This window comes from Barbatula barbatula (assembly GCF_947034865.1).
Source record: "Barbatula barbatula genome assembly, chromosome: 11".
NCBI classification, from domain to species: domain Eukaryota; kingdom Metazoa; phylum Chordata; class Actinopteri; order Cypriniformes; family Nemacheilidae; genus Barbatula; species Barbatula barbatula.
In genome coordinates, this window is record NC_136774.1 from 16,866,661 (window position 1) to 16,889,868 (window position 23,208).

The 23,208-nt window shown below is 38.5% G+C and overlaps 1 protein-coding gene across 1 annotated transcript in view; it reads left to right on the forward strand.

Annotated features, from left to right (window-relative positions):
* Positions 1-23,208, forward strand: part of nphp4 (nephronophthisis 4) — a gene marked incomplete at its 5' end in the record, with an annotated part of 102,870 nt that overhangs the window by 73,670 nt on the left and 5,992 nt on the right. The window contains 10 exons of the mRNA XM_079468138.1: positions 2,682-2,878; positions 7,423-7,583; positions 8,739-8,907; positions 13,526-13,657; positions 15,139-15,353; positions 15,873-16,099; positions 20,125-20,311; positions 20,888-20,971; positions 22,852-23,011; positions 23,141-23,205. Coding sequence (XP_079324264.1) covers positions 2,682-2,878; positions 7,423-7,583; positions 8,739-8,907; positions 13,526-13,657; positions 15,139-15,353; positions 15,873-16,099; positions 20,125-20,311; positions 20,888-20,971; positions 22,852-23,011; positions 23,141-23,205 — 1,597 coding nt within the window. The remainder of the gene's footprint in view (positions 1-2,681; positions 2,879-7,422; positions 7,584-8,738; positions 8,908-13,525; positions 13,658-15,138; positions 15,354-15,872; positions 16,100-20,124; positions 20,312-20,887; positions 20,972-22,851; positions 23,012-23,140; positions 23,206-23,208) is intronic.

Below are 23,208 nucleotides of genomic sequence, written 5' to 3' on the forward strand. Positions count from 1 at the left end.
ATTCCTTGTGCATCTTGTCCCGCTCTCGCTATCAAGATGCCTTGTCTCTCCAGCTGGAGAAACAGGTAATAGAGATCTCAGGGCTGGGAAAAGAACCATTTTCTTTTCCTCTGACAGAGGAGGCCGGCTGGAAGATAATACAATAATTTTTAATGTTAATGTATACTGTAAATAAAGGTTATTAAACATTTTAATGTGATAAATTAAATAAAAGCAATATTAATACAATAATGAATGAACAGTAATAATGCTAATTATGACTTTACAAGATAATTGTATGGTCTTAGTCTTAATATGCTGTATCGTAAAGCTTTGTTTCAACGTATTCCCTCATTATCTGCTGTCTTGTGTGAGATAAAGAGGGCCAACAATCTTTCACACTTTACATTTATTTTAAATTGACTGTTCATTTTTCAGTTTTTCCTTAATAAGAAGTTGGTAATGACATCGATCCATTGGCCATTAGTGATAGACAGAATTACTCAAATACATCTTCTCTTTACGTTTTGTAAAGAAAGTAAAGCGGGGGTAGTTTCTCTGATAAATGAATCGCTGAAATGCGTCATCGGTGTGTTCGTGTGAGTGCATACTCTCCCATCATTTCAATTTTGCCACTCATCCTGTGTAATTATCTGTCTCTTTGTTTACAAGATGAGATTTGATGTGAAAACCTTATGCTGCTTCAAACCGTGTGCTTTAAATTGGTTCATTTGATTGGCTCAGAGGTCAGAAGTGACGTTTTGAGGGAATAGCACTTAAACTCCAGATTTGTGATGCGACCGCGCTCTGTGCCTCCGCCGATTGTCCGCACTCTAAATACTTTCTATCCTTATCTAATTCGGAGTGATTGATTGCTAATCTTCTTCACAAAGAGAAAGAAAGCAATCATTCCTACCTAATCTGTCCTTCCATTTTAATTCATTCCGCCTAGGATGAAGACAAACTCGTCACGTCGGCTCACAAATGTCACCTAGACTTTGATTAATTCATTTATATCCTTCATTTATTTATTTATATCTTTGTTTGTCCTCTTGTCTAATACAGCCTCAAGTTCTAAACCTGACCGGTTTCAACGACTGAACCCACCCCGCCAGTCTTCCAATATCTTGAATAAAGGTGTTTGTTCAGGTGCGGAGTAATTCAGTGATGGACGATCATTGCGAACATAAAATGCAGCAGGCTGTTACTGGCTAATTAAATGGGCTGAAATTAATCACCTTTTTAAGGAATTAATTTCTTCCAGAAAGGCCTGTCTCACCAAAACACAAATAACTTCATTTTTTTATTGATTTCTTTCCTCTGTGAAAGAGTCAGAGTGCAATGAATTTGCAAGCAAGTTATTGATTTCACTTTCAGGAAATGCTGAAGTTCCACATGATTAAATGGGAAGTTTTGTGCTATGAATTACCTGCTCTTTGTGAGTTCTGTCTTCAGGCGTCATTATTTCAGGCTCTGGCGCAAGGATGCTGTTTTATTGTTTTCCAGGCAGAAGGTGTTCAACATTAACTGTTTTTTATGAATGCATGTTCAATGGATCAATGTTTGTCCTTTTCTAGTCAGCTTACAATGTTATAAATGTGTTTTGTCTTTAATGCTGCTATTTGTTACTCTATTGGTTAAAAATGGACAAAAATATGATATTTTAAACTTACTCTTTACAGCCTGATTTGCAACTTTAAGCTTGTAAAGAATTATATTTTGACCTGTAAGAGCGGTAAGATTTTGAAGGAAATGTCAGTTTGACATAATCTGACTTCATAGAAAAGTAAGTAACCTGAAATTTTATTTTTCAAACGGAGATGGCGATATAGAGGCAAAATAGTTTACTTATTACTTATTTTATTAGTTTTACTAATTGTTTACTAATATATTATAATATTGGATACTAATTTTATATTTGAATAATTTTTATTGTTTAAAATATAATAAATAATTGTATTTTGTTTGTAATATTATTATTATATTGATAAAATATATATATATTACTAGTTAATACTAGAATTATCTTTAGTTACTGGGTTTCTAAATAGTGTTTTATTTATGTTTGCACCATGTGTATATTTTCTTCTGCGCTTGTAGCTCCTGTTGCCATGTCAAATTCCTTTTTTGTGTAAACATACTTTGTAATAAAGCTCCTTCTGATTCTATTTTTCATGCAAACATAAGTTAAATGTTGTGTTTCGTTTAACTCTAGCAAATTGAATTCAGTTGTATTTTATTTTATAGCGCTTTTACAATTACCATTGCATCAAAGCAGCGGTACAAGAAATTCAAGGAAAACAATATAAGTTGAACACACAAAAAGTCAATAAAACCCTTAAACTAAAAGAGAAGGGAAAAAAGCAAATGCATGTTCATACACAAACATGTACAAACACGCATATCAAGTTTGTAAAGATCTGCTAAGCACACACCGGATGTCTGACTCCTGACTTCCTGATCATAGGTCTACTCTCATAGAACTAGGTTCATCCTCTATTGCTTAAACTAGAAGTCAATCAAACCGACTCCTCATTATAGAGCGACTCTGACAGACACTTCATTTAGACTGACTCTTTATAATCTCTTTCATATCATCTGCACTGTTCTCATTCGTCCGTTCGTATCTCAATATATGTCATCGTGGCTTTACAATAATGTCACGTTCCCTGATGTCCAATCAGCTGTCTGTCTCTCCTCAGGGTTCCTCAGAGTGGTGTGCACTCAGACTGGCCGAGTTCTGTACATTTCACCTTCCAGCTTTACCGTTTCCCCCCCCTTACCACGGAGAGACTGAAGCTGCTTGACCCGCAGAAGAAAAGCAGGATCAGTGGGAAATCCACCTCTGATTACCCCTGTGTCCTTTCTCTCATCAATAAAGATGGCACACTAAGCTCTGGTATGATTATAATTCACATTATAATTCAGTTATGCACGTCAAAACACTGAGGTTGATTTTGAATATATATATGTGTCCGACGTCCGATGAAACGGTGTGTGTGTGTGTATATATATACACACACACACACACAGTTTCATCGGACGCACGTGCACGTCTGACCCCCACTTAACTTCCGGTTTGTGTTTGGCTAGTGCCTAATAATATAACTATTTATATTTTATTTAAGTTTATATTCATTGATATATTTTTTTTTATCGTAATTTTATAAATAATTGTTATTTTTATTTTGTTGTATTTTAATTTGAAAAAATTAACAATTAACAATTGAAGGTGTCCTGTATTTGGTCGCATTTAAGGAAACCATATGGTACATTGACATCTAGCTGTTGAGCTTTTACTGTTGAGTCTAAATTCAAAATATTGTGGAGACAAGTTTAGCCAAGTAACGGTTCTTCTCGGTTTCTTTTGATTGTTATTAGAAAAAATCTGCTGGCACTCTATTGTTTGTGAATGTGTACCGGAAGTTCAGTTGGGGTCTCAAAAGTGCGCATGCTTAAGATGAAAACGTCAATAACATTTTTTTAAATGGTACTTATTTGTGGGGATCATTTTCCTAAACAAATAAAAAATTGTATTCGCTTTAAATGTAGCCTTTTCCTGACAGAAAGTGTGTTTGCCTTCAGAAAACAAACTTTTTGTAAATATTCTGCTTGCACATCTTGCCTAACAACTCCCTATGCGTTTCAGACCAGTAAAAGTAAACAAAATGAAAATAAAATTGAGAAGTGCACCAACAATGGCAAAAGTCTTTTTAAATAGTATGTTTTCGTAGTCTTTTTATTTTATGAATCTATCACTGTCTTTGTAAAAATTAATGGCAGTCCTCAACACAACACATGCTGTGTTTTAGTGAACAAAGCTGTAAAAAAGAACGATTAGACTTGAACTGCTCTTGGCTAAAGTCCCGTAATTGCTTTTAGGAAGGAGCTTTCCTAGAGACGGCCCGCTGAAGAAAAGTGAAGCCGAGTGACTTTGTTATGAACTTGGTAGTGCTGAGAAATCAGTTTTGGCGCTGTCGGTTGATACGGCTGCCAAAAATACTTATTGCCTGGCACTGATGTGGGTTATTTTTGTCAATAGTTTCTCACAAACCAGCAATAGCCGATATTTCAGAACACATTAAAATGTAGAGCTGGTTCCTTTTTTCCCTCAGCCGGAGTAGAGCTTTTTACTCCATAATAGTCTTGGCCGAAGCTTCTTGCGTTGATTAATTTGTACACTGGCTAAGAACTTGAGCCGCACGACTAATGGAAATGGTGACATGACCTTGCGCGTTTATTAAACCTCAGAAGTTCAGGTTGAAGGAGCTCCATTCGTTTCAATCTGTATTCTGCTTCTCATACTCCAGTCACACACAGGCCTCATGGAATGGTGTTTTCAGTGTGGCTCTCTGTGAGTTCGCAATTTAAATTGCATACTCGTGCTTTGTGAATACACAAACCTCTGCAGGATCACTTCGTTTTCATGTTGTTCCAAACCTTTTTAACCACTGCACGCTGTTATACAAATGGTGTGACACAGGGGTACACAAAAGGAGAAGCTGATAGCTTTTCATATTTTGGAAAGAGGAACATTAAAATATCTTATTGTCAACTGCAATGTGAAAAACTTAATCTTCTAATCGGAATAGAGACATGAAAGTTTAACTGGAATGTCATTTACATTTACATGCATTTTACATAGTCTTTTATTCAAATTGACTTTTTATATTTGTATGTGTGATCTCTGGGATCGAACCTTCCAACTGAGCTATAGGAGAACATGGCAGTTCAGAAATTAAAACGAAAATTAAGAAATGATGACAGAAAGGAATACAAAATATTGCATATTGTTGAACACTGTGAATATGTGAGCTGCAGTTTTAATGTAATTTAGTCTGTAATATCAGCAATATAGGTTCATCAAACATACTCAAGGCTATGTGATTTTTCTATGGGTTTTTTTTCAAATATTTGGACAAAAAAAGGCTGGGTTGTGTTCAACCCAACATATGTTAAAGGTTAACTCCACCCAAAAATGAACATTCTGTCATCTTGAAAATTCTTTGTTCGGTTGAACACAAAGAGAGATATTTTGGAATAATGTTAGCAACCAACAGTTCTGAAGCACCATTGACTGCCATAGTAGGAAAACATTTTTAGTTTAGGTTCTGTTGAAACCAAAAGAAGATTTTTTGAGGAATGTGGGAAAACCAACAGTTCTGGGGCACCTTTGACTACCATTTAAATCTGTCCTACTATGGCAGTCAATGGTGCTTCAGAACTGTTGGTTGCTAACATTGTTCCATAATATCTCTCTTTGTGTTCAACCGAACAAAGAAATGCGTACAGGTTTGCAACAACTAGAGGGCGAGTAATTCACGACAGAATTGGATGAAAATGTTTTGGGGGGAGCATCCCTTTAATTCAACAGTTGGTTTTCCATATTTTACAGTGGGTTAAAACAGCATTTTTTTGTACAGAAATACAGTAGTGAGTAAGGTAGAACAAACATTACATAAGAATGTCTTTATAATGAGTAGGCAGCCTCTCATTTGCCTTCTTAGACAGAAGAATAGATGAAGAACAGGATAGCTTGAGAGGGCGGTAGAACACAAGAACAGAAGAAAAAAGACGTATAATGAGAGAGAGAGAGTCGGCAGGATATAATAGGATCATCTTTAACAGCCTGTTTTCAGCCTTTTTTTGCTTTTACCAGACGTATTATACATAAAAGATACATAGCACTGACTGGAGCATGCACATAGTCAACCCCGTAATGTGCCCAAGCATTATGCCTCAGTGCACAGAGCTGAACCCCTAGAAACACTTCTCGCCCAACTGACTAGACAATGAGCCATACAGCACAGTCTCATAAAGATTACAGGCTGAATGGTTATATTGTGCAGAAGGCTTTTTAACGTCTGGAGAATAAATATCTGGATGCTGTTGGATCGTGTGCTATTGTTGTGCAATTCTTGAACATTTGAACATTTAATTTCATTGTGTGCAAGCATTTAAATGAGTAATTAGTAGAGCTTATTTAAATCAATGAAACCGGACTGTGGATTTTCAGTTCCCAGCATGCTTCGCAAAAGACTGGGGAAAGTATTGAAAGGATTTTAACAGGTGTGAAATTACTGTCCACAATTAAATTGGGTCTAGCTAAAGAAGTCATTTCCGCTATCTCTATGTGAAGAAGTGCATTGTAAAGCAAGGTTGAAAGAATAGTTTTCTCAAAAAGGAAGATATTGGCATTATTTCTTCATACTCTTATTGTTTCAAACCTTACTTACTATTAAAGGGATAGTTTTGGTTATAAGCATTCTTCCGAATGTCTTTCTCTGTGTTCATCAGAACAAAGAAATGTATAAAGATTTGGAACAACTCGAAGGTGAGTAAATATTAACATAATCTTTAATTTTTTAAAACCCTTTAAGGAACTTAGAAATATGTTGGCAGAATATGAGGGACATTCAGTCCCCTTTCACTTTCATTATATGAGAAAAAGATGCATTTAAAGTCAAGGTCCAATCAACATCATACAGTTTTGAAATAACACGAGGCCAAATGATGACAAGTTTTTCTCTTTGACCTTAAAAGTACCATTTGCTTTCGTCACCTGCCAGGAATTAAACTGGATTTGGGGGTTTGTTGTGTTTATTTGTGGTTATTTCGATAGTGTTCAATACGAACCTCCTTGACTCCCATCAATCAGGCTTCAGTCCCTCGACTGAAACTGCTTTCACCCCAAGTCAGCCAGCCTGTCCTTACTTAACTCTGTACTGTTTGTTCTGGATCCTTTGGCGGCGTTTGATGCTGTCAACAGCAAACTATTGATCTGTAAGATGGGAGAGATGCTCATTTCCAGGTCATTGCTTCTTTGGCTTATATCCTGCAAAACCTGGATGACAATTTGTACTAAGTCAGCCGGAAAGGATTCCTCTTCTTACCCCTCACCCCGCCAAGATCGCTGCCTTGACCTTTACCTCTCTCTTTTTATACTAGATCAATCAGAACCGCAATAATGATAATGCTTCTTTTACAACTGCTTCTTTAACGACACTCAGCTGTAAATATCTATCTCTGCATCCCCCATAGGTACTTTTCATATATTAAAGTGGATTCCTTATTACAATCATTAGTCATTAATGGACTGGATGCATGTGGGAGCACACAGAAAACATAAGAGCCTGATATTCAGGACTGATAGCGAGTAAGAGTGGGAGAACGCTCAAAGTGTTTTTGTCAAAATGAACCATATACAGCACTTAATGGCTGCAGTCTACCGAGCTCAAGCTGCTTTGTTTTTAAATCGATAGCTTTCATTAGAGGATTGGTTTATCACCCTCATGAGGTTTGTGTTCAAGTCAGAATATTTAATTAACCATCATTAAAAAGCATTTCTATTTACCTTTGGAACAATATTTAGTTATGTAAACAAATGTATGTAATAACAAGCAATTTTACTGTTTGTTCAGATCTTTCTTCTCTCTTCCTCAGGTTGTCCTGGTCTGCAGCTGCAATACAGAGTCGACCCACAATTCCTGAAGCCGGGTGAGCGGGTGTGGTTCCTGCGATACCTGGCGCTTCACTCCCTTCAGATTGATGTCTGGGACAGCGAGTCATTAATGCTGATTGGCTCAACCGCTGTAGAGCTGAAGGTACAAGAAACACCGCATTACATACATTTGTTTAACAAAATCAAAGATCACCAAAAAGAAGCTTGTCCCATAAAAGGATTCATAGAAAAAAATTCATTGATAATGCAATAATATCCCAGGTCTCGATATCAAAACTATTACACAGTCACATATAAACTACACCATATATACCAATAAATGCATTAACATGCCTAATTTGGTCCATTCATGACCTTTCCCAACATTGTTTCAACTGTTTACACGACATTACCTCTTTTCTGTTTGTTAAACATAAGTGGTGCCTGTAAATGCGCTTCGACTCAAACACAGTAACACAACCCAACACAATTCAACGCACCCCACACAAAAAAGTTCTGGACTGAAGTGCTTAGCAATAATCCCAGCAGCCAGACACAACCAGACATTTGACACAAGTACAAATACTGCTGTCATTAATAGCCCACTGCAACTCACAGATGTTTAAGTCAGACAGACATTTGCCCCGCACATCTAAACCTTTCTGTGCCATTTATTATTTAGCGCTCAGATGGGAGTGTAATGTTGAAATGATTAAATATGCATGCAATGCTTCAAGACACCTGCGTCTCTTAGATCACCACGGGTCTCGTGGTTTGAGCTCTGTGCAGTGTCAGCTGTTGAATAAAGGTTCAAATAAAAAGCAAGACCAGAAATGGGTTGAATCGCATCGATGTAATTGGACTGTTCTTCTTTAGCACGGATTCTGACCTTTTCAGAAATAACAAAAGGTCCATTTAGGCATCAGACAAAACCACAGGTTCATCAGACTGTGGCATTTGCCAGACGCCTGTAACATATGTCTCAGTTGCTGTTTATTTGTTTGTTTGTTTGCTAACTCTTTTTGTTCTGCACGGCTGGAATTCAGAATCGGTGTAATGCAAAGATTTAATTAGTAGATAAAAATGAATGCACTCGCATACTCTGATGAATCTTCCAATCGGGGTGCATGTTCTAGAAGAGCTGAGAGGTGGATAATTTCATCAGATCATAATCTTCTCCGCAGCCGTGATAGAGAAAAAGCGGATTCTTATGCCCGCATAAGCCTTCACAAAAAAAACATTACAAATGTTTTAACTGTGGAATTGTTTATTTCCCCCTAAATTGCAGACCAATAATATTTGTGTCATTTACTTCCAGCATATGCTCCGGCAGGGCCGTGCGGCCGTCCAGGTGTGCCACGAGCTGGAAGTGATCACCACTGAGTACCTACAGGATGCCAGCTGTGAAAGCAAGCACGGGGCCTTTCCACCCATCAATGTCTACACCACCGTGAAAGGAATTCTGCATCTGCGGCTTGGCAACGTCGGTAAGCATTCTAGGGTAACCGGCATGTCATAATACGCATTGTTAACCTTGAAATTAAAATTTCAAAGAACACAGCTCTCCATCATAACAGTTACGACCGGGTGTGAAGCATCAATCCTGCGTGACCTTAAACAATCGAGTTGCTATCCGCTGTGAAAATCAGACCTGAATCAAAGCTATTCATAGTCCGTATTCCTGTTTATCTGCTTAAGCTTTACTTTAAAGGTCCTGTGCAAGCATTTCCTGCGAAATTACTCAGTCAGGCGGCTAGATAGCCATCAGCTTTTTTCTGTATCTCCCTCTCAGCGGACCGAATCAATTAACTCGTCCACATCCTCGCATCAACGCAGCTCAAAGCTTCTCAATGCTGTATCTCAATCTGGGATTAATGCGTTGTCCATTTGTTTGTTTCTCTAATGAGCGTTAATCATTAGAAAGAGATCGAGGTTTACTCGCTCTCAGAGGCTTATAGAGATTTCAATCTATTGAAAGCTCCTTAGAGGACAAGCTAGGTCAAAACAAAGACAATTATTGGTCATAAAAATAAATAAAAAGATTGTTTTATCCACATGCAAATGTCATTTTACATATATTAAATTGGCTTTTACTAATACACAATATGATGCCACAAAGCAGTGTTAGGTAATGCCGCCGAACAGATCCTTATGCTGTCCGATTCAACGTTTTCCGCTATGGTACAAAGGCAGGCGTGTCCCGCTGATAGGAATAAATAAATCTCCTCTGAAATTGGGCTCATGATGATTGGCGTCTTGTGACATGTAAAAATTGTCACACGAAATCCTCTTTAATTAACTTCCGCTCGATACCAACAGACAAGTGAATAATTAAACAAACAGTAAATCCGCAGAATTGAACAGGATAACTTAATTCCGCGCTAATGGAATATTAATGCCATAAAAAAAAATTGTATCTGAATTCCACGTGTATCGGCGCAGCTGTCAGAAGCTTAGCACGGAAGCAACAGGCTCCATCACCTCCGTACGCAGGGCCAGATGGAGGAGAAAAAAGATTAGGCTTTTATAATTTCGCCTGCCTCTGGCCCCCACGCTGCTCATCTGCAGACGTTTGATAAGCACGGCAAAGACTTAAGCAGAGAAAAAAGAGAGATGGGAATTGAGAAAGAGAAAAAGAAAGAAGGAAAATCGCATTTCCTCGACAATTATGTCGAAGCGAGTCCCTATCTTTGCTTTGATGGTAGAAAAAGCGAAACAATGGTTCTGTATACAGTTGCAGCAGGGGCCAATGTACACTTTTGTCTGCGCCCTCGAAGACAATGCTTCATTTATGAAATGTGAGATGAGGAAGTGCATCCTAATGGAAATCCTATCATGTCCTACTCTAAGATAAAAGAGCACTGGACTATATCTTAATACTTCACAAAGCTGTGGCAAGGAAATAGGGGGTATATCAACATAATGAAGCACCCAATCAGCACGTTGAGTTCACGGTGGAAAGTCTGGATGAGATTTCATGTTTTGAAAAATGTGAGAACCAACGTCATAAATGTTTTTTTCTCTGCAGTGCTGAACTTGTGGTAAAACATCCAGTGTCAGTTTTTAGACTCTTGACATTTCAGAGGTTCTGTTTTAAATCCAGGGCCATTTTTAAATCGCTTCAGAATTTCACTCTGCCAACGTGTAACAATTTCCTACAATTGGTTTTGAGTTGTGCGTGCGTTTGTATGACAGTTTTTCAAACTCTGTGAAACTCCCTAGTTTTGGAAAGTTTTGCTAGATTTTGAGGCTTGTGACAGCTTCGAGTGAGACACTTTTTCTGATGGTCTAAGAAAAACCTTTAAACAAATAAAACGACTCCGGCGTAAGATGTTTAGACTTTGAAATCCTCGGTCTTTCACATTAATGTTGTTTTCTCAGAACAACCTACCAAAACCCTTCATCTGTTCTGTTGCTTTGTGCTGTGCTGATATTATTTAAATGGATTATTTTTCTGCACACAATAGTACTGCGTTCTTTTTTAAATGCATATACAGTGTGATGACAGGTTTTACAAGTTACAATGTCCTACGTGGCACATATCCAAAAAATGTCATGAGTGACGCAATCACGCAAAGGCAAATGATAAATCCACCTGACATTTCCTAAAAATCCACCCCAAACACTCAAACTATGAGTGATTATTATACGTTAACCATTATAAGGTAAGGAGACAGATGCTTATTTACTTTATTTTTAGCCCAAAATGTTACATATTGTTGCTTTAACTAATAAAAAACATGTTTTGTAGAAAATATACCTCTTTTCGCAATTCTAAAATGTCTCTAATTTGAACAAAACAACACGACCATACTCACTCAATCCCTTTTTCAGAAGACCATCATGCTCTTAAATGAAATGTTCTTGAGTGGAAACATTTGTCTCATCGGCGGCTGATGTCTCATTGACAAACAGAGTTTGTGTTTAATGTGTGGACGGCTGACTTATGTATCCCTCTATTGCTGTTTTCATTGGAGTTTAATCAATCGCAGGCGGTGCCCTAGAACACACACACACATATCCAGTCCCCTTCGTTTTGTGTCTGACCTCTGTCTCAGACTTGTAATTACAGCTCTTACCTGTCAGTAATCACAGGTGAAGCCTGTGCAATGTTTGGGGTGCTGGATGCTGGCTGTTAAACCCACTGGAGAACAGCAGTTACACTGCAGTTTAGACAATGCACAGCAATCACAGAGATAGGTAGAGAAACAGGAACCTAAGGGTCATTGGCCAAGGATAATACTTTTGAGACATTTGAGATTTCAGTATTGTCTTTAGTTTTTATTTAAACCACAGAATGTTTCTTACCCCAGGCAATTAACTTTCTTTAGTCACATTGTGTCCTAATTTGATTAGACGCCGATGTATATGGTATTCAATTATCATTATTTTGTAATAGCCCCGCCCCCCGTTAGACCTTATTGGTCCAAATTCCAAAATAAGTAACATACAGCCATTTAAAAAGATAATTTGCAGTTTTTCTGAATTTACTATTTATAGGTACTGTATGTGTTTGGGTAAAAAACATTTTTTATTCTGTGAATTACTAATAAAATTTCCCCCACATCTCAAGCTAAAATACTTTAAATTACATAAAATATTGTAGCGTTTATAGTAAATAGCTTATCAATATGGGTCATTTTCTTTTAAAAATTCATGTACCCTTAAAATCTGTAAATGCTCTTCCGCCCTGAACTGACTATCCATCTGAAATGACGTAAAATAGACGGCTTGGCCGGAGCATCCATTAGCTCCTCCCCTTCAACTGTCAGTCTGATGCCAGTTTCATTTAAAAATCAATGCAACTGCTCAAAAAACAAACTGCTGTTTTTACACATCCAATCAATTCGCAGTGAAAATACGGAAGAATACGGAAGTAAAAACGATAGCAAATTCTAGTTCATGGGGACTTTAAAGGCCCTCTAATGTAGCCCTTTAACTACATGTGATATACATCTTAAGAGTCCACAGAATGTATCTGTGAAGTTTCAGCTCAAAACAGCGTCATGTTTTTACCCCGTGCACATTGTTTTTATACATGACAATACATGGGACAAACGCAAGCATCCCAGTGTAAAGTGACTTCACCTGATGTCTTTTGCATCCACAGTGTCTTCAGAGGCTCAGATGTCGGGAGTAAATTTAGACTTCTATGTTTATTTTTGCATCCGTCAACTGCACACATTAGTTGTTTCAGAGACATTCTTGTCACTGGCTACTGCTCTTGCGTGAAAATGGCGGAAGGTGGACACTATGCTCATAAGTCTGAACGGTCATGGGCCGGGCATTATCAGAGTGACATCACTTTTCTAGGCGATCGCCAACAGCGTTATGTTGAAGTGCATTTTACGGATTAGGGGGCCGTTAAGCTACCATAGTAATATTTCTACATGTATTTTCGCTTTTTATGTGATAATCTCAATTTTTTTATCACAGATTTCATATGTCTTATCATGCTGTCAGTCTTTCATATTGCTGTTGGATGACTTTATGTCACTCCTGAGGTTTGATTTTATCGAAATACAACAGACAGGACTGAAATGGCCACAATACATCTAGAAATACTGATTTGAAATGAAAATTTGGGATGGTCTCTTCATATTTTTCCGTGGCTGTATTTTGCTTGGCTATGATTACGACACATTGTGTCTCTGCAAACTTGTCACGTTGTGTCTGGCTAGAGCACTGTCATCATCAATGCATCAACGGCATCAATCTTTCTGTGAATGTGTTGAAATCTTCACTCACGAACAATCCCAGTTTTAAAAATAAACTGGTCTCTAATGATCCATCAAACTCATTGGCTCATATTTTCAGGTCTGTATTTGATGGAAGCTGTTGCTTCACCTCATTATCTAGAAAGAAAAAGGAGAAAGCCAGTGGTGATCAGAATCTAACTTATGGTGCCAATATAACACCTAGTTCACATAATCACATAAATTGTTTGAAATAAAAGCAGATATTTTGAAAACAGCAGAAAGTCAGATTTTATGCCCACTGGAAATACGTTCATACGAAGTCTATATGAATTTGTATTGAATTTGACCAACCTAAAGGGATTTAGACTGAGCTTGATTTAATTTCTTGGATTCTTGTTTTCAACAGGTGGCAGTGTATCAAGTTTCCAGACTTCCTTGGCTCTTCCTCCAGCACATTCCCATGTGGTCCAGCCCAGTGATGCCACTCGGGGTTTAGCAGGAGAAAGTGTCCCGGCTTTTACGGTCCTCAAGCTTAACGGTACAGCACATCATCGCTCTAAAGCACCAGACCTTGACTTCAAACCACCAGAACTAAAAAAAATCAGCAGTTCTGGAGAATTTCTCAAATGTAGATCATGTTTGATTTGCTGGTAATTCTATCTAGTAGAGGATTTGGCTGAGAATTAGTTTATCTGTGGCCATTTTGTATTCCCTCATTGCTTAATTTTTCTGATTATATGATGTATACCATGAAGAAGTCTGCCAGTCTTTGTTAGCTTTTATGTAAGTGTATGGCATTAAAGGAATTGTTCATCCAAAACTGAAAATGTACTCATCATATACTCACCCGCTTGTCATTTCCAACCTGTATGACTTTCTTTCTTCTACAGAACGCAAAAGAAGATATTTTGTTGGTAACCGAACAAAGGCTGTACGAATTGACTTGCATTTGTGTCCAACCAATAGAAGCGAATTGTTTGGTTGCCAACATTCTTCAAAATATCTTATTTTTTGTTCTGCAGAAGAAAGAAAGTCATACAGGTGCGAAATGACAAGAGGGTGAGAAATGATGACAGAATATTTTTTTTGTGATTTTGGTGATCTATCCCTTTAATTGTCTTCATGCAAATGTTTAAGTAATTCCTGTGAACTAAAACGCATGTGTAAACGCTCTGTATATTTTTGAGTCTTAGGATTTAATGCATTACATGGCTCGTGAACTTGTCATTGCGAACTTAAATGCACTTGCAATTGTGCCAAAACGGATTTTTGGATATTAATGTGCCCCCTTTCATGGTCCCGCAAGCCAGGCGTTCGGACACATTACGTAATGCAATGATGTGTGAAATCGACCTTGCATAGCTAGTGTTTGTGTTCAAGAAACTGCATAATTGAGCATGTCAGGCCTCACGTTTTTTATTATGTGTGTTTTCTGTGTGTGTGTGTATTCATTGCGGTTCAACTGTCCACTAAAGAGCTAGCTGTCTGCAACCATGACATACATCATTACCGTATAATGTAACTATAGCTATGTCCTGTAGCTGACACTAACACAGTAGAAAAATAACACAGTGCCTCCCAGGTGTCTTTGAGCCGCGAGAGGGCAGTTACTGGAGGGGTGTGTGCATGTCAGGGTGATGAGATGGAGAGAAAGAGAGTGTTTCAACATGCTCTTATTCATCACTCTGAGACTCTAACAGTGCGCTGTAGATCTCTCTCTTTCTCTCAGTCTCAGTAGGTTGGGCTACAGTGGGAATTTAGGTTGAGGAAAAAAACATCTTTTGATCCTGCGTCCCGACTTCGTTGGCGTCAAATCACAGGATTATGTTAGTTGTGATGTTGAATCGCATTGAAGCGTGGATTTCAGAGCAGGTACATGTACAAGCAGGTTTCATTGGGTGTGAACACCAGGCCAAATGGATTGTTAAAAGTGGCCCCAGAGGAAGGGAAAAAGGTGAGCGCAGGGGTCTTTTAGGACGAAAGATGTTGCTTACGCATGTGTATATGTGTGCCTTGCAGCAAATAATGCCAGGCGAGCACGGCGCTTGCCAGAAATCGACAGCGAGCTGGCCAGACTGCTCCAAAGCACCATGAGGGAAGTGGGCGGAGCCATAGTCCACAAGCAGGGCGAAACGGAGGAAGTGCGCCAGAGGAAGATGGATAGAATGGCAGCTGTCCGTCAACACGAGGAGCAGGGGGTCCCGCCTCCTTTTCAGGACAATTCAAACCTCACGGTGAGAAAGAAGGCGAGAGCGAGATTCTTATCGAGCGGGATTGAAAATCTGTCTGTCTCAGTGTGAGCTGACTGCTGTTCTCTACCACTGTGCGCCGTGCGATCTTGACATTCTCTGCCGAGTCGATATTAAAACACATGGTTAATTTAAGCTCCAAACAGGAAGCAGCTGAAACACACCAGTTCCTCCCACATGAGAATGATGAAATCCAACTATTACTTTCTCACTGCAGCTGGACACGGTCTTGCCAAGCATGCAGAAATGTCAGTTTTATTAGTTTAGCTCTCTTTCTGACGTACATTCAGCATGTGGATTACATCAATACATTTTTGGTCAAAAATGTTACGATGATTTTATACAGAGATTACAAATAAAGTCTTACTCACTGTGAACAACCTGCATGTGAATGTTTTCACACAGAAAATCACAATTTAGGATAGGATTTTGTTATCTAGTATAATAAATACAGATAATATGAAATATCCTCATTGCAGTGTATTTCTTGTTTTTCTCTCTCAGAGGCACAGAACAGAGCGTGTGCAACATGCTCGTGATCTACACGTGATAGAAGCCTATCGTCAGCGCTGTAAAACACAGGAGATCACCAACATGCTCTCCCAAGCCATTACCACCAAGCACACTCTTTACGCCACACTGGGAACAGCGGAGTTCTTCGAATTTGTGCTGAAGAATCCATTGAACGTTCCTCAGACAGTCACTATTGAGTGTGATGAGCCAGAACTCAGGTGAGATATAATACTTCTACACAGGGCGTCGCTAGACCCCTTTTACTGGGGCACATGCACCAGTATAAATCTGCTGTGCCCCAATATAAATTTCAAGTTTATGTTTAACAATTGAGATTATTTGTTAGTGTAATCATTTACATTGATGATTGCGTCTCAAAACTGATCTATATGCAATTTAGTAGCCTAATTCACGCTTGTAAAAGCAACACAGTCGTGCATTTTAACTGGTCCGAAAACACAAACTTGTGCTGTACTTTCGTGCAGAAAAGGGTGACGACACCCGACTGAGGTGGGCTATGATAATGTGACGAACCCAATGTAAATTTCTAAATAATATAGCTCATCTTATTTTGACTCTGTAGATGGACATTAGAATTTGTTTGTGTAAAGCAGGGAAATGGAAGCAGAAAGGAGAGATGATGAGTTTGAGGCAAGTAAGACCCTAACCCTAACTACTGTAGATCCCCAGCCCGTCAGGTCTCAGACATTAGAAAATATCTCACGATAACCTTTGTCTGTAAATTGCATAGTTGCTTAGAAAAACATTTGTGTTCTGTACTTTCAGAAATTGAATTAATATTTAATATGTGCTGTTATAGGCAGTAAAGTTGAATGCAATACAGCTGGTTAAAAAAATGAACCAGCCTTGTTTGGGCTGTTAAACCAGAAATTGAGACACAGAACTATTGTCTTTTAAAGATAATATTATGTTCTTTATATTAGTTCTAGCCATAAAACGACTTGAAATATTGTAATTGTAAATTCTTGGAAAGGATAATTATTCATTTGTATCGTTGTGTAATGAATGAGAAGAAAGCTCTCAGCTTTCATTATTTCCATACAGTGCATGCAAACATGTTAATAAAGTTTGTTAAGTACGTTGAAGATACTTCAATATTTGTAAATACATAAATGTTTACCTTCCGTAGTATTGTTAAACTGTAGGAATAGTGATTTAAGAAAGGGAAGTTTATATAGGGCATTGTGTCGCAAGTGATAGAAGAAGTAATGGGGGCCTGTGCCCCAGTAGAGGTTAAAAAACGCCCCTGCTTATACAAGCACTGAACCATTTTAAAGCCTTGCAGAACCCACTGACCCAACTTGTTTCATTTGGACTACTACAGGCTGAATTACTAAATAAACACAATCTATACCTTCAGCTCTATGAAAAAAACCAAGAATCCATAAAATTGAATCGAGCTCAGTTAGTTCTGTTTCAATTCGATTCACTGTGCTTTGACAAAGTTACATACTTTTGGTGAAACACACTTAAAAACAATGATGTACAGTACTTTTCTTCTAGCTTCTTGGAGACATTGCCAAAGTTTTTTTTACATGCAGTGCTGCACATCAATGATAGTTCCAAATGCAGTGAACCAAAAGAAGAATTTGGAGGCGGGGTAAGCGTTGCGACCTTCTGTTTACAGTAGAAAGTTTGCATGACAACTGTTTTATTCGACGGCAACATGCATCTCAAAAGCGTGTCTCGAGACCCTCGCGTTCAAGGCTGCGCATTTTAGAATAACCTATCTGAGGGCTGAATTGCAGTCCCCGTTTTTTCCCCTTTATGCAATAATAGACACAATGATGGTGCGACCAGATCTGCGTGTGTAGCACCGGCTCTTGTTTAAAGTCCTACTGGATTATTACAAATAATCTCAAAATGAATGTTTGGAAATGAAGTGATGTTTCCTTCTGACACAATATAGCAAAATATTTAAATAACGCGCTTAAAACCCCTTTTGGGGTAAAAATACTAACATGCCCAAGACTGTACTGCATAAAGGGTAAAATGCAAGAATGATACACTGAAAATGTGTAGATGAAAGTGTAGGTCAAATGTTAACAGCCATGTCTGACATATGAGCAAATTAGTTTTCCTCAGCGGGATGTTTCATGGGCCGAGAGTCTCCCGGTGAGCTGGAAACACAACGCTGAATAAATAATCAATTTCCCTGTTCAAGGTTATTATAATTGCAGTGTATTGTGGTGTATACAGATCTTTCACTGAACCAAAGGTCTGATGTTTTTCAATGGACTAAGAATCGCACACTTACATACAATAATACAATCTGACTGACAAGTCAATCAAGAGATGTGGCTACCAGATATGACATATACCACAAATAGAGAAAATAATGGTGTAAGCACGAATGTACACAGAACACATTATAAAATGCATAATAGATTGCGGGTGGTCCGTAGGTGTGCCGTCTGGGGATGCGACTAATTGCGGCGTAATGTTAAATATCCATCACCGTCTGAATTTCATCCTCATTAATGTTGAAGCTCTAAATGTACAACTTGGTATTTTAACACAAAGACAAAAAAGCTGTGAAAGGTTGATCAGGCGGAGCAAAATAAATTCCGGTATTTACACCCCCCTACATTCCCTTTCATTAGGGAAGAGAGTAGTAGCCCAAATTCCAGACACACACACGCACCTTGTTTTAGGGCATTGTGCTGTCTAGCTGTTCCTACCCCTCGGAAGATGAATATTCACTGCTGTGTCTCTCTGTGAAGTATGTTTGCGTAGTCATTGTCTTCTCAGCTTGCGCTTTGTTTCATCGTTTCATAAAACCAAAGCACTTAAAGATCCGTCATGGAACTAACTGCTCACCCTGAGCCAGAAACTGTGTGTGTGTGTGTGTGTGTGTGTGTGTAGAGAATTGTGTTGTGCATGCAGCTGTGCCAGAGAAACAAATACCTGAGATCTCGAGTTTGCGTTTGTTTGTTTTGAACTGAAGCTTCGGAAGCCACGGATGTCACGGCTGTGATTGTATTGCTGAAGTATGCCACAAAGTCAGCCTTATAAAGTCACCTTCCTCATCTCTCTCTCACTCTCTCTCTCTCTTTTCAATGAAGATATTTCTCACCTGTTGCCACACATTATAAACAGACAAGCTGAACTGAGGCAGCTGCAGGTTAAAGGATATTCCAGCTTTCACCAGACTGCTTTAGCTCCCTCGGTCTAATTCATTTCATTCTCATAGGTCAGGTCCTGTTACGCACGATTTGTTCTCCTTCTGAAGCGTTTTTTTAGATATACCTCAGACCGAAATTTCATTTTCTTTTCCATCAATTGAGAAAAAGGTGCATTTAACCTCCAGAGGCCAAACTAGGAATTATTTTAAATCTTTTATTTTCAGTTCATTTTACACTGCATTATATTATATTGTGTATATATATTTCATATTCATATTTTACATACACACTTGTACTTGTTAATGTAATGTATTGTATGTTTAAACAGTTTTTGGCCATCGTATTGAATGTTAAGAAATACAACCTGGTAAATTTTGAAAAATATGTTGTAAATATAGTATACATTTTGTAAGAATTTCTCAGTAGTTTATTTACATCTGTCACAGTGAGAAAAACAGTGTGCCTCAGCCTCACCAGTCTCTCATTGAGCACAGACTCTCTTTTGAAAGCCATGTTTGTTTGTTCTGCCTTTTTTCTCCGGCTAGTCTCTGATCTCAGATGCTGTGTTTGGTGATGATCTGTATCTGCTTGGTTTCTCTTATGATGAAGAAATATTCTGCCAGATAACATTTCACCGCACGGAGCTCCTTCCCCGCTTTGTTATTTAGGAGGGCATGCGATTGAATTTTCTGTGGCTTGGTTTCACACCCACCACACTGTGTACGAAGGAGTTTATATACCTTTTTTCGTTTCTTTTTCATGTATAAAAAACGATCCATTTTAAGGCCCGGAGGGGTGCCTTTGATGTTTTAAATGCCCTTTTCCACATATGTTTGTGCATGAAATACTTTTCTATGAAACAGAAAGTCATATTTCACACCCAGAGTGTGTTATCTTTAAACTGTACCCTCCCTGGAGTTTAATTTCTGTGAGAGCTTATGTTCAACTGTATCATGCATACTCAAGTTTTTCTCAAGCATACTCTCTTTTTCTGTGCCAATAAAATCATGCTGGCAAGCCAAAGAAGGTCCTAAAGCTGCTCTTTGTATTTCTCTCCGTCTCTTGACACTTTCTGCCTCTTTCTCTTTGTACCTCAGTGTAATCCTGAAGAGTGAGGAATGGAGATATTTTAAGGAGTTGACGAAAACGCTGACACCTCTAGAGCAGGAGATGTTTCACCAGGAGAGCACGCCTACTCCACGGGTTTACCTGCGGCCCAAAGAAAGCGTCCAGATCCCATTCAAGTACCAAACCTTCCTATGTGGCCACGCCCTTCCTTCTCAGGTAAATCTTCGTGTTACAATATCCATCCCAAATCTGCTTTACCCTTGTTTACATTTAAACTTGTGTTCTTTCATATCACCCTACGTTTATCACATAGTATTGTTGAATTGGGACGCAAAGTAACATTTTCACAGCCTCTCATTGAGGTCCCAAAGCTGTTCACTGAACCGCTGATCCCGGAAAACAACAAGAAAAAAATGTCAACTATTTAATTGTCTTTGTGTTTCGCACTGTAGTTTAATTCAACCATGAACAATGCATCATCGGTGAGAAACTGCATTCGGGTTCCTCATTTCCCACTTCAACGATGAGACTTGGATTAGTTTGCATGTTTCCGGTTTAATTGGATTTAGTTTTTTATAGTCTCTAGTATTACAGATGCACACGAAGTGAAAGAGGCCGTTTAAAATTACTCAGCAATAATGAGAAATATTAAAAGCAGTCTCATCCCGACGTTCTGAACAGACCTGTCCAAACAATGTTTTCCCATCGCTAAATGACATTATTTTATTGTGATTGTTTTCTGCCTCACCTAATGTGGTGGTCTATATAATTGACTGTTCTTTAATATTGCAGGATACAAAAGGCTTAAAGATTTCAAGAAGTTCACAGATGGCTAAGAAACATCTGTCCAACACCATTGAAGCGAAATCCATCAAGGTAAGAAGTGTGTTTGCTGCACCGCTGATGTCATACACAGAAACCCACACCACCCTCACACCTCACTTACAATCTTATGAGTGAAGAAATCACTTGGTCAAGAACAATCTGATTTTTCTTCTAAAATGTTTGTGATGAACAAAGTAGCATGACCTTTATTGTTTGTACTATCTATTGAAGGGTTAGTTCACACCGACAATATTATGTAATTATTTAATCTTTCATTATGTACAGAAGCAGTAAGCCCCCACCCTCAAATAACTCTTAATATATTATTGCAATGTCTATATAGCCGATGCTATGTAGTATAACAACTCCACCCAACAGTTGTATTGGATAAATAAAGTACAGAGAGAGAGAAATAGGTTTTCCCCTTTCAAAAATAGGCATAAAACTTTCAATTTTTTTAGAATGCATTTTATTTGCCCAAGCTACCATTTGAGAGGCGCCAAACAAGCAGTAAACAATATCAAGCATTTCAGTTTTTGAAAAGACATGAGTCACCTAAAAGGGACTTAATTATTATAAATAATGTATTCGCCATATTTACTGTCTCTTACCTCCACAATGTTTTATTTATTATAACTGAAGGACCCCCTAAGTCTATTTTTTTACCTCTTAGGGGGGTCCCTATTGCCTCATGGGGGGTCCCAGATCACCAGCCCCCTTGAATTCGAAACCTGACTATAATGTTATAAAGCAAACAATGGACCACAAAAATAGTAACATTTGTTACTTAAATAAATTTGAGTCTGTTAAATTCCAAAATCTGAAAATGTGACAAAGCATTAAACTTTCATATTTGAATTCTTATTTCATTCATCTAATTTTCATTTAATTTGTACATTTTTATGGAAACTGAAAGCTTGTGTTACGTTATCCTGACCAGCTCTGAGTGTGTTGTGTGATGTTACTGTGAGATTTGATGTTACTGTGAGAGGTACTGTAAGGTTAGTAAAGCATTTAATATATAATAGAAGTATGACATGACCTCACTAATATAGCAAAACAAATGTACGTTTGGGTGTATGTGTGCATGGTGATGTGCTGTTCTATGGCATCATGGGTCATTGTGCCTTCCAGCTATTGCTGCCATATGCCGTGGAGAGACACTGACGCATGACGCACACGTGCACGCACACATCTCCCATATCATTTTTAGGCCGGCTGAGGTCAAGCATTGCTGCACATCAGCTGACATCACCTCAGGAGAAGTGTCAATGGACTGTCTTGGGCTGTGAAGCTGACAGCCAGCTCAACTGTATCTCACACGCGAGGGAGGTTGTGCACTCGGACTGCAGATGTCTCACTTTACTTCATAGCACAGTATATGCTGTCAGTGTAGTTCATTGAGATGTGACTGATGTCAAATAGGCTTGTCAGGTATTGGTCAGTGTCTACCGCCCCTCCTTTAAACTTTTAAAACCAGCATGGTCAGGTTCTGTGTTAACTGGTAGACATGAAAGCCCAATGACCACCAGTAAACTGTAGCGTTGAGGTGAAGCTAGTCGAGAAACTATTTTTTTTAGATTGTCTAAAATACGAAAATACAGCAGGGACTTTATAAAAAAAATATGCACAAATATAATTTTGGATATATTTAAAGTTTATATAAGCCTCCTAGAAAAATGTTTCGGTTCTTTCTCCAGACTGAAAGTCATGGTAATTGTTTGTGATAATCGACAGCACACCAGAGATGCAGTCAATAACTCTCAGCTTGCTTTGAACCCGGAACGCTCTTTTAATTTTTAACTAAATCGATTGATTTTTGTTGGAAGCTCCGGTTAGTTCTTTTGAGGTTTGTAACTTGCAGGAAGCTTTTCAGTTGTTTACTTCAGTGTTTATATAGTGTAAATTTTGTTGTGTGGACTTTTTTAAAGGTTCATTTCCGTGGGGAGGATGGAAAGCCTCTGGCGATCTGCCAGATGAATGTTGAACCAACGCCACATGTGGTGGACCAGACCTTTCGTTTCTACCAGCCTGAATTCACCTTCCTGAAAAAAGCCATTCGCCTTCCAGCGGCCTGGGACAGCACAGCAGGTGCTGCTCATTACAAACATCTTGGCTCCTACTCACACACATACACACATATGGATACCTCCATGTCTGCTATTAGTACCGAACTGAAGACCTCATTTGTTCTCTGTCTCCTTTTGTACTTGCTCACAGATGGTTCCGCCACCCTTCATGTGCGCTGCAGCGACCCCAATGTCGTCTGCCACACCACCACCTTGGTA